Raw genomic sequence first — 12,019 nt, 5'->3', positions numbered from 1 at the left:
GTGTGTGTGTGTGTGTGTGTGAGGGAGAGAGAGAGTGTGGGTGTATGTTTATCTCTGTGTGTGTGTACACTACTACCCCTATGAGAAGAGTGACCTTTGCAACATGCTCCTCCTCACCTACTAAGTATACGCATAAATACTTGGTGGTGGTGAAGTACTTTGTGTGTTGTCCAATAATTAACCACTGCACTGATAAGACGAGAAGAGGGACAGAAAGAAAGAGTGAGAGGGGAAGAAAGAGGAGAGACAGCAGGAAAGACACACATGAAACAGAGATATAAACTCAGCAAGGAAAAAGGACGTTGACTCAGCAGCTGCACTTTGAGGGGGAAAAAGAGGAAGAGGAAAGCTCTGACAGTGTGCTGGTGTGTGCAGCAAGTGTGTGCTGAGGCTCTCATTTTGCTTTTCTTCTGCAGTGGTTAAATGTACTCCATGGAGGACACACAGGTGGCCAGGACCATAGAGCTGAATGATGGCACACGAATGCCAGTTTTGGGTCTGGGGACATGGAAGGTAGCCTCGACACTCATTCATATACATGCCTTATACTGTCATGAATCCAGTTGTCATCAGTTTGTTTTCTTGCATAAAATATGTTTGTTATGTATGTTTTTAAAATGAATACATTTTAGGTAAAATAGTATTTACTGAATGAAGTCTGCCCAAGGAGACAACTAAAAATACTGGAAAGTATTTCTGATTGGCAGATTACTGGCCCTCATACTGTTCAAATGTCAACAGCAAATAACTTCCTGTGAAACAGCTACTTTTCATTTTTATGTTTGTGTTATTGGATGGTTTTAACAAATGAGTGTGTGACTTTCTTACAGACTTTGTAGACAGAGTTTACAACCTTGACAGAGTTTGCAACCTTGAACCCCAAGACCATCTGTTGCTACTGAACTCCACTCAAAAACTCCACATAGAGATAGTATGCAGAAGCCATATACAGAGCATGTGGAATGACTTCATGATTTTACTTTATCTATCTGTCTGGGTGTTTGTGTATATTATACTACTCTTATTTGCTTTCTTGCTTGGAGTTAAATGTGAAAATTGACAACTTTCTCAAGTCCGGTTTAATGTTTAACGGTGGTTATGTTGAGACCTGTTACTTGGGAAAATTTGTTACCATTTCACAAGACTTAGTCCAGTGTTTACACTAAGCAAAGTTAACCAGCTGCTGGCTGTGGCATTAGACAGACAAAAGTGGTTTCAATCGTCTCATCTAACTCGCAGCAAGAAAGTAAATAAGTGAATCAGTATTTCTTGAAACACACTACAGTACTGTATCATTACCATATTAACAAAATCACCAAAACAGATAATATCTGAGAATACGGCGAGCCTCTGTTAAACCATCCACAGTACACTTTGTATTGTAAACAGTACATCTGGGTCGGATTGAAGAGACAGAGAGTTAATGGTCCATTTAAAAATGATTTACTTGTTGCAGTCCTCCCATCTTCCCCACACCTCAGCCCAGGGTGCAGTAGAAACTGCGATTGCAGCTGGCTACCGCCACATAGACACCGCTTACAGTTACGGCAATGAGACTGATATTGGCAAGGCTCTGCAATGCAAGATGCAGCAGGGCATCATCAGACGCCAGGACATGTTCATTGTCAGTAAGGTGAGTGCTGAGGACAGCAGGTGTTAGAGGACAGCCATGGTGAAATATGAGGAGAGGAATTACATCTCATTTGTGTTCTTTGTTGAACTGCAAAAGTTAGAAAAAAAACAAATCCAGCTGTGTCATGCTTGAAAGTGGACAAACTGAGTGTGACAGATAGATGAAAAGGGGCTTTTTGATGTTTTCTGACTTATTCAAATAAACCTTTTAGTTATCAAAAGAAAATAGTGTCACATATCAACATATTTTGTACATGCACAAACACTCAGATTTATGAAGCCTTTTATTGCTCGATATGTTGCTTTATATATTATTTATGTTATTCTATTATATTTTGCTGTTAACTCTCCTGTTCTGTATTTTATTTTAATAGCTGTGGTGCACCCATCATGCCCCTGAGGACATCCCTGTGTGCCTGAACAAGTCCCTGAATGATCTCCAGTTGGACTACCTGGATCTTTACCTTGTGCATTTCCCTGTTGGCTTCAAGGTTGAATGTAATCTTGCTGTTTATCCTATTTTTATATCTTTCACTTTCTTTCTTGGTTGGGAAAACTGCAAGTGCAATATCTGTACAACAAAGAATTTCCCCTCTAGACAAAAAAAAAAAAAAATATGATTCTGATTCTGATGTAACATCCAAAATAATGTGGCAGGATTCAAATGTTACTGTCCCTAATCTCATTGGTCCTTAGCAAAGGCTAGAAAAAATCTGACTGGAGCTGGTATAGGCTGTAAAGACCATTAACCAAGGCTCTGATGTGACAGTAAATGTTTAAAGCTGCATCACATGATTTTGGAACATCAATGACCAGAAACCCTCTGCACCAAGCTAGCTTTATGATGTTAATGGTTGTGAAGTTACAGCTAACATATTAGCCAACGATTGCTGACAACGAGGCACATGGCCGTCCCACTGGAGTTGTGTTTCTATATCCACCCAACAAATATTAATTCAGCATTAACACTGTTTTTGTCTCCACAAAGGTATAAATAAATATCTACATCTTAACCACCTAAATATTTAATTTATGTGCTAGTTGCTAGCTTGTCTGCTGTTCATGGCTGGGCAGATAATGTACAGTCAGTGAATTTATCAAAGTTCATCAAAACTGAAAACAGCTGCCTGTGAAAAATTGGATGAAAACCTTTTTCTCATGCAGGTAATTAGTATAAGCTGCAAAAGAGTTTCTGTGCAAGCAAGAGAACCAACATACTCAGCGAAAAGAAGCTAATTGAAATCTGCACTAAGCAGCAACGTTAACTCTGGGTTGGACACTATGAGCAACTTGTTTAAATTAAATGTCATTATTCATTGCCATCAAAATTTCACTTTGCACAGGTTATAGTAATTGCTGGCAAAATATTTTGCAAAATTACAAATAAGCATTTGTTTTGACTGTAACTTTGTATTTCTTCTTAGAAAATGGGTGATGAGCTTTTCCCAAAGAAGGATGGAAAAATACTGACCTCTGACATAGACTATATAGATGTGTGGAGGGTAAGAACTCATGCACTCTCTCTGTTTCAATGGCACGAGTTTAAAAATTTGTTTCGATTAAACTACATATCTGTGAGCCTTTTAGAGTGGATGGTAGATATGTGTTTACCATCACTGTCTGTTGCTGTGTTTACAGGGGATGGAAGCCCTGCAAGCCTCAGGGAAGGTGAAGAGCATCGGCGTGTCCAACTTCAGCATCCTGCAGCTGGAGAGACTTCTTGCTGTGTGCAGGGTGCCTCCTGCTGTCAATCAGGTAGTACATATATAGCTCCTTTCTTGACCCACATAGGACTCTGTTCATTCAAGAAAGTCTTATATCCTGATACCCTTTGGACTCATAAAATATACTTTCATTTTTGGGCAAGAAATCAGTGTTTCAACCTGTAGAACAAGACTGTTAAAAACACCGAACAGCGAGACACCATGTTATGACACCATACTAAGGGTCAAACAATGATATGATACAGGGCGTCATATGGCATTGTACATCACTTACCAAACTGTCTCCATGAGCATCCATATGTGCTCCCCTTTTATTTGATGTTATATCATTCATAGGTGGAGCTGCACCCCTATTTTGTGCAGAAAGAGATGATAGAGTTCTGTAAATCCAAGAACATTGCCCTGACTGCCTACAGCCCCTTTGGCTCACCTGAGAGGCCCCCAGAGCTGTAAGACACACAGTATGACTCACAATTTTCCACTGGTTATAAAAGAATCCTGGATGTTTCATAAACTTAGGCGTGGTCATGCACAGAGGTCACTCTCTGATTCATGGAGAACATTTAGAAACTCACCTCAAACTACTAATTTGTGAAAGCATATACAGACTTTGATTCCGAGAGTGGTGTTTTCTACTGGTTTTAGCTTCTCCTTGTGGACTTAAGAACTTTGGATGTTGTTAAGGATCTTGTCTGATTTTGTGAAGTTATTGGGGCAGGAGATCTCACAACCCCTAGCCTCATTGTTATGCTATGGGATTTACTCCCTTTGTGAGCTTACTTATCTCAACTACAACCTCTGAGCCCAAGTTCAGTAATAAGTAGTTTAAACATATAGACACTTAAAGCTCATCAGGCTTGATACAAGTCCAGCTGACTGCAGATGGTAGGTGAGGTTCTTTAATGTTTCTGATGCAGACTGAGCAATGAGTGTGATGGAATTTACTATCGCTCTCCATCGAAACGTCTGAGTCCTGAAATAAAAATGCGATGCTCTGTCTTTGTCTTAGGATCAAAGGAGACACTGATCCACATAAGATACTGGAGGACCCAGTCGTAGCAGATATAGCCAAGAAGCACAAACGTAGCCCTGCACAGGTCCGTGTGAGTCAGTCCACTGTAAATGTGTTTATGTGTGTGTATTCCTTTGCCAGTAACAGCGACATTCTTCCAGGTGTTGCTGAGGTACCATGTACAGCAGGGTATTGCAGTCATCCCTAAGAGTGACAAGCCTCATCACATTCTTGAAAACACAAAGGTAAAAAAAAAAATCTTCTGTGTGCTTTATGTAATCAATAGTTGATTGATCATTAATAATGAATAAGATACAAACGGCCATTTTTTTTTGTTTGTTTTATTTCAACAATTCTAGCAACTCGTTAGTTATGTGACTAGATGTGTGATCTGTATCAATGCTGTTGATGTTTCGTGCAGATCTTTGACTTCAGCCTGACTGAAGAAGACATGGGAGCGCTGAGAGGACTGGACCGAGGGTGGAAAGCCGATGAGCTTGATGAGTGAGTCAACACACAGACATTGGAGCAGCAGTTGTCTGCAAGGTGCAGCATTTTCACAGTTGTTGCTGCTTTTCTGTTTGTCAGAATCAAGTCTCATCCGTACTACCCCTTCGTGTGAGGCTGCCAGCGGAGTGGAGGGAAAAGACAGCAAACTGCATTTACTAATACCATAAACATCAACCAGACTTCAGCTTCATGCAGGCTACCTACAGTATCAAACAATGTAATTTAACATTGACTTGTTTACCTAATAATGATGAAATGTGAAGGTGAAGACAAATATGAAGACTATGAAGAAGACTCTGTCTTCGACTATGAATGTAATAAATGTGATGAACAAATTCCAGGACATTCATAAGCTCTTTTCTATTTTGTCAAAAACTGATGGAAAGCTTACTTTTTAAATGCCTTTCTATTTTGAATAAAATACTATATGTTTGTTTGAGTATTGTTTTATTTCACAAGGCAAAATGACTAATATATATTCCTAAGAAAACAACATACAGATTTACAAAAATAATCCCTCTCGACCAAGTGTTTGGCGATACGAGCTCTTGAGCCTTCTGTCTTTATTTGTTTAATTTGCTGAGAGTTTTATAGCTCTCGGCCAATAACAGCACACAGGGTGTGTTTTCAACCAGGTGTCGGACTGTAAGCATGCATCCTGCTGATGTTGCTGATCCGGTGTATCCTAACACATGACGCATTGTGGTGACGGTGCCAGAGGAGATGATGCTGGAGGCTTGTGGTCGGATCAGGGAGTTTTGCCAGCGTCACTATCGGCAAATCAACCCTCCATTGTAACGTGTAATTTAATATTTGAAGATTGGTCACTGATATATCACTAAATCATTTTACTTCAGATCTGCAGCATTTGTTTTGTCGCTGCACAGAACAGTGATACAATATCTCCATCTAATGTTGAAATGAAAATGTTACATCAGATTTTTCTTACAATGTGACCCTGCCTGTGTGTGTGTGTGTGTGTGTGTGTGTGTGTGTGTGTGTGTGTGAGGGAGAGAGAGAGTGTGGGTGTATGTTTATCTCTGTGTGTGTGTACACTACTACCCCTATGAGAAGAGTGACCTTTGCAACATGCTCCTCCTCACCTACTAAGTATACGCATAAATACTTGGTGGTGGTGAAGTACTTTGTGTGTTGTCCAATAATTAACCACTGCACTGATAAGACGAGAAGAGGGACAGAAAGAAAGAGTGAGAGGGGAAGAAAGAGGAGAGACAGCAGGAAAGACACACATGAAACAGAGATATAAACTCAGCAAGGAAAAAGGACGTTGACTCAGCAGCTGCACTTTGAGGGGGAAAAAGAGGAAGAGGAAAGCTCTGACAGTGTGCTGGTGTGTGCAGCAAGTGTGTGCTGAGGCTCTCATTTTGCTTTTCTTCTGCAGTGGTTAAATGTACTCCATGGAGGACACACAGGTGGCCAGGACCATAGAGCTGAATGATGGCACACGAATGCCAGTTTTGGGTCTGGGGACATGGAAGGTAGCCTCGACACTCATTCATATACATGCCTTATACTGTAATGAATCTAGTTGTCATCAGTTTGTTTTCTTGCATAAAATATGTTTGTTATGTATGTTTTTAAAATGAATACATTTTAGGTAAAATAGTATTTACTGAATGAAGTCTGCCTAAGGAGACAACTAAAATACTGGAAAGTATTTCTGATTGGCAGATTACTGGCCCTCATACTGTTCAAATGTCAACAGCAAATAACTTCCTGTGAAACAGCTACTTTTCATTTTTATGTTTGTGTTATTGGATGGTTTTAACAAATGAGTGTGTGACTCTCTTGTAGACTTTGTAGACAGAGTTTACAACCTTGACTTGACTATAAATCTGATATGATATTATCTGATATGCTGCAATGAATTTTCAGACCTTGAACCCCAAGACCATCTGTTGCTACTGAACCAAAAACTCCACACAGAGATCTATATATAATATGCAGAAGCCATATGCAGAGCATGTGGAATGACTTCATGATTTTACTTTATCTATCTGTTTGGGTGTTTGTGTCTCTGCATGATGTGCAGAGTGTGTATATTAAACTACTCTTATTTGCTTTCTTGCTTGGAGTTAAATGTGAAAATTGACAACTTTCTCAAGTCCGTCTGCTAGATGTGAAGCAACAACTGGTTAGCTTAGATTAGGTTTAACGGTAGTTATGTTGAGGCCTGTTACTTGGGAAAATTTGTTACCATTTCACAAGACTTAGTCCAGTGTTTACACTAAGCAAAGTTAACCAGCTGCTGACTGTGGCATTAGACAGACAAAAGTGGTTTCAATCGTCTCATCTAACTCGCAGCAAGAAAGTAAATAAGTGAATCAGTATTTCTTGAAACACACTACAGTACTGTATCATTACCATATTAACAAAATCACCAAAAACAGATAATATCTGAGAATACGGCGAGCCTCTGTTAAACCATCCACAGTACACTTTGTATTGTAAACAGTACATCTGGGTCGGATTGAAGAGACAGAGAGTTAATGGTCCATTTAAAAATGATTTACTTGTTGCAGTCCTCCCATCTTCCCCACACCTCAGCCCAGGGTGCAGTAGAAACTGCGATTGCAGCTGGCTACCGCCACATAGACACCGCTTACAGTTACGGCAATGAGACTGATATTGGCAAGGCTCTGCAATGCAAGATGCAGCAGGGCATCATCAGACGCCAGGACATGTTCATTGTCAGTAAGGTGAGTGCTGAGGACAGCAGGTGTTAGAGGACAGCCATGGTGAAATATGAGGAGAGGAATTACATCTCATTTGTGTCCTTTGTTGAACTGCAAAAGTTAGGAAAAAAAAAACAAATCCAGCTGTGACACCAAATGTCATGCTTGAAAGTGGACAAACTGAATGTTACAGATAGATGAAAAGGGGCTTTTTCATGTTTTCTGACTTATTCAAATAAACCTTTTAGTTATCAAAAGAAAATAGTGTCACATATCAAGATATTTTGTACATGCACAAGCACTCAGATTTATGAAGCCTTTTATTGCTCGATATGTTGCTTTATATATTATTTATGTTATTCTATTATATTTTGCTGTTAACTCTCCTGTTCTTTTTTATTATTTTAATAGCTGTGGTGCACCCATCATGCCCCTGAGGACATCCCTGTGTGCCTGAACAAGTCCCTGAATAATCTCCAGTTGGACTACCTGGATCTTTACCTTGTGCATTTCCCTGTTGGCTTAAAGGTTGAATGTAACATCCAAAATAATGTGGCAGGATTCAAATGTTACTGTCCCTAATCTCATTGGTCCTTAGCAAAGGCTAGAAAAAATCTGACTGGAGCTGGTATAGGCTGTAAAGACCATTAACCAAGGCTCTGATGTGACAGTAAATGTTTAAAGCTGCATCACATGATTTTGGAACATCAATGACCAGAAACCCTCTGCACCAAGCTAGCTTTATGATGTTAATGGTTGTCAAGTTACAGCTAACATATTAGCCAACGATTGCTGACAACGAGGCACATGGCCGTCCCACTGGAGTTGTGTTTCTATATCCACCCAACAAATATTAATTCAGCATTAACACTGTTTTTGTCTCCATAAAGGTATAAATAAATATTTACATCTTAACCACCTAAATATTTAATTGATGTGCTAGTTGCTAGCTTGTCTGCTGTTCATGGCTGGGCAGATAATGTACAGTCAGTGAATTTATCAAAGTTCATCAGAACTGAAAACAGCTGCCTGCGAAAAATTGGAAAAAAAATTGGACTATGAGCAACTTTTTTAAATTTGATGTCATTATTCATTGCCATCAAAATTTCACTTTGCACAGGTTATAGTAATTGCTGGCGTGATATGTTTTTTAAATTTGCAAAATAACAAATAAGCATTTGTTTTGACTGTAACTTTGTATTTCTTCTTAGAAAATGGGGGATGAGCTTTTCCCAAAGAAGGATGGAAAAATACTGACCTCTGACATAGACTATATAGATGTGTGGAGGGTAAGAACTCATGCACTCTCTCTGTTTCAATGGCACGAGTTTAAAAATTAGTTTCGATTAAACTACATATCTGTGAGCCTTTTAGAGTGGATGGTAGATATGTGTTTACCATCACTGTCTGTTGCTGTGTTTACAGGGGATGGAAGCCCTGCAAGCCTCAGGGAAGGTGAAGAGCATCGGCGTGTCCAACTTCAGCATCCTGCAGCTGGAGAGACTTCTTGCTGTGTGCAGGGTGCCTCCTGCTGTCAATCAGGTAGTACATATATAGCTCCTTTCTTGACCCACATAGGACTCTGTTTATTCAAGAAAGTCTTATATCCTGATACCCTTTGGACTCATAAAATATACTTTCATTTTTGGGCAAGAAATCAGTGTTTCAACCTGTAGAGCAAGACTGTTAAAAACACCGAACAGCGAGACACCATGTTATGACACCATACTAAGGGTCAAACAATGATATGATACAGGGCGTCATATGGCATTGTACATCACTTACCAAACTGTCTCCATGAGCATCCATATGTGCTCCCCTTTTATTTGATGTTATATCATTCATAGGTGGAGCTGCACCCCTATTTTGTGCAGAAAGAGATGATAGAGTTCTGTAAATCCAAGAACATTGCCCTGACTGCCTACAGCCCCTTTGGCTCACCTGAGAGACCCCAAGAGCTGTAAGACACACAGTATGACTCACAATTTTCCACTTGTTATAAAAGAATCAAAAATCCTGGATGTTTCTGTTGATTTCATAAACTTAGGTGTGGTCATGCACAGAGGTCACTCTCTGATTCATGGAGAACATTTAGAAACTCACCTCAAACTACTAATTGGTGAAAGCATATACAGACTTTGATTCCGCGAGTGGTGTTTTCTACTGGTTTTAGCTTCTCCTTGTGGACTTAAGAACTTTGGATGTTGTTAAGGATCTTGTGTGACTTTGTGAAGTTATTGGGGCAGGAGATCTCACAACCCCTAGCCTCATTGTTATGCTATGGGATTTACTCCCTTTGTGAGCTTACTTATCTCATCTACAACCTCTGAGCCCAAGTTCAGTAAGAAGTAGTTTAAACATATAGACACTTAAAGCTCATCAGGCTTGATACAAGTCCAGCTGACTGCAGATGGTAGGTGAGGTTCTTTAATGTTTCTGATGCAGATTGAAGTCGAATGCAGTATCATTTGAAAGAAGTACTGAGCGATGAGTGTGATGTAACTTGCTATCGCTCTCCATCAAAACTTCTGAGTCTTGAAATAAAAATGCAGTGCTTTGTCTTTGTCTTAGGTTCAGAGGAGACACTGATCCACATAAGCTCCTGGAGGACCCAGTCGTAGAAGATATAGCCAAGAAGCACAAACGTAGCCCTGCACAGGTCCGTGTGAGTCAGTCCACTGTAAATGTGTTTATGTGTGTGTATTCCTTTGCCAGTAACAGCGATGTTCTTCCAGGTGTTGCTGAGGTACCATGTGCAGCAGGGTACTGCAGTCATCCCTAAGAGTGACAAGCCTCATCACATTCTTGAAAACACAAAGGTAAAAAAAAAAAATCTTCTATGTGTTTTATTTAATCAATAGTTGATTGGTCATTAATAATGAATAAGATACAAACGGCCATCTTTTTTGTTTGTTTTATTTCAACAATTCTAGCAGCTCGTTAGTTATGTGACTAGACGTGTGATCTGTATCAATGCTGGTGATGTTTCGTGCAGATCTTTGAGTTCAGTCTGACTGAAGAAGACATGGGAGCGCTGAGAGGACTGGACCGAGGGTGGAAAGCCTGCGTACTTGATGAGTGAGTCAACACACAGACATTAGAGCAGCAGTTGTCTGCAAGGTGCAGCATTTTCACAGTTGTTGCTGCTTTTCTGTTTGTCAGAATCAAGTCTCATCCGTACTACCCCTTCGTGTGAGGCTGCCAGCGGAGTGGAGGGAAAAGACAGCAAACTGCATCTACTAATACCATAAACATCAGCCAGACTTCAGCTTCATGCAGGCTACCTACAGTATCAAACAATGTAATTTAACATTGACTTGTTTACCTAATAATGATGAAATGTGAAGGTGAAGACAAATGTGAAGTCTTCGACTATGAATGTAATAAATGTGATGAACAAATTCCAGGACATTAATAAGTTCTTTTCTATTTTTCCAAAAGCTGATGGAAAGCTTACTTTTTAAATGCCTTTCTATTATGAATAAAATACTATATGTTTGTTTATTGTTTTATTTCACAAGGCAAAATGACTAATATTGAATATTAAAATGACTAATATATATTCCTAAGAAAACAACATACAGATTTACAAAAATAATCCCTCTCGATCGTCACGTACAACCCACCAAGTGTTTGGCGATACGAGCTCTGAGCCTTCTGTCTTTATTTAATTTGATCAGAGTTTCGCAGCTCTCAGCCAATAGCAGCGCACAGGGTGTGTTTTCAACCAGGTGTTGGACTGTAAGCATTCATCCTTGTGATGTCGCACATATATGTGTATGCACACTAAGTTTTGTCTGTATAAATATAAACTGACGTACAGTATATATAATCCTTTATAAATGTTTTACTTTTTACAGACGGTGGTTAAAGTATCTTCATTAGACAGTGTCAGTTCTGCCACTTTTAAGAAGGTGGAACCAGCCAATGTTTGATTTTTTTGTTCAAAAGAAAAGTAGTTTTTAACTATGAATCGATTATCAATCATGTCAGTCATTTTTCAGTCAGCTACCTGATCAGTCATTGCAGCTCTATTTTGAACTGCGACTGACCATTCTGTAAGCCCTGTAGTTGTCATAAATATGACTTTAAATCTTTTGGCTCTAACATGTATTTTGGAAACATTTTTTTGCTGTATCTGTAGAAAGTCTTAACATCCCAACAGTAATAAATAAATCAAATATGTAAATGTGTGCACTCTGCCCAGGTGCATGACCACAGTCTTCCACAGCAACCAGGCAGATATTTGCTGTAACTGCTAAAGCTACAGTGAGCTAGTTTCTCAGAATGACAGAGAAAGTGCAGCCAGAATTTCCAGTTCTACCTACAGTAGCTACAACAGCTTGCACTACTGAATAAAGCAAGACAATAAGAGAAAAGGCTAAATCCAGAAAGAGGTCGGATAAAGCAAGAATTCAAACCAGAGTCAACACTGGGATCTCTTT

At 39.5% G+C, this 12,019-nt stretch overlaps 2 protein-coding genes across 2 annotated transcripts; both read left to right on the top strand.

Moving 5' to 3' along the window:
• The first annotated feature begins 154 nt into the window (after window positions 1–154).
• On the top strand, window positions 155–5,311 carry LOC124061888 (aldo-keto reductase family 1 member B1-like). Its single transcript, XM_046394208.1, has 10 exons — window positions 155–513; window positions 1,457–1,633; window positions 2,007–2,123; window positions 3,057–3,134; window positions 3,271–3,387; window positions 3,693–3,805; window positions 4,366–4,453; window positions 4,530–4,613; window positions 4,790–4,872; window positions 4,957–5,311. The coding sequence occupies exons 1-10, from the start codon at window positions 424–426 to the stop codon at window positions 4,988–4,990; spliced, it is 981 nt and encodes a 326-aa protein (XP_046250164.1). The 5' UTR covers window positions 155–423; the 3' UTR covers window positions 4,991–5,311.
• Window positions 5,312–6,018: 707 nt separating this feature from the next.
• Window positions 6,019–11,074, top strand: LOC124061889 (aldo-keto reductase family 1 member B1-like). The gene is made up of 10 exons (XM_046394209.1): window positions 6,019–6,377; window positions 7,422–7,598; window positions 7,986–8,102; window positions 8,786–8,863; window positions 9,000–9,116; window positions 9,422–9,534; window positions 10,146–10,233; window positions 10,310–10,393; window positions 10,570–10,652; window positions 10,737–11,074. The coding sequence occupies exons 1-10, from the start codon at window positions 6,288–6,290 to the stop codon at window positions 10,768–10,770; spliced, it is 981 nt and encodes a 326-aa protein (XP_046250165.1). The 5' UTR covers window positions 6,019–6,287; the 3' UTR covers window positions 10,771–11,074.
• Window positions 11,075–12,019: the final 945 nt, after the last annotated feature.

Source organism: Scatophagus argus, chromosome 7, assembly GCF_020382885.2.
Source record: "Scatophagus argus isolate fScaArg1 chromosome 7, fScaArg1.pri, whole genome shotgun sequence".
Lineage (NCBI taxonomy): Eukaryota > Metazoa > Chordata > Actinopteri > Scatophagidae > Scatophagus > Scatophagus argus.
This window is presented reverse-complemented; position numbering and strand designations above follow the sequence as displayed.

Coding starts and splice junctions, on each gene's coding strand:
- LOC124061888 (XM_046394208.1), top strand. CDS start 424: ATGTACTCCATGGAGGACACACAGGTGGCCAGGACCATAGAGCTGAAT. Junction 1,634..2,006: donor ACATGTTCATTGTCAGTAAG/GTGAGTGCTGAG, acceptor TTATTTTAATAG/CTGTGGTGCACCCATCATGC. Junction 4,873..4,956: donor AAAGCCGATGAGCTTGATGA/GTGAGTCAACAC, acceptor TCTGTTTGTCAG/AATCAAGTCTCATCCGTACT.
- LOC124061889 (XM_046394209.1), top strand. CDS start 6,288: ATGTACTCCATGGAGGACACACAGGTGGCCAGGACCATAGAGCTGAAT. Junction 7,599..7,985: donor ACATGTTCATTGTCAGTAAG/GTGAGTGCTGAG, acceptor TTATTTTAATAG/CTGTGGTGCACCCATCATGC. Junction 10,653..10,736: donor AAAGCCTGCGTACTTGATGA/GTGAGTCAACAC, acceptor TCTGTTTGTCAG/AATCAAGTCTCATCCGTACT.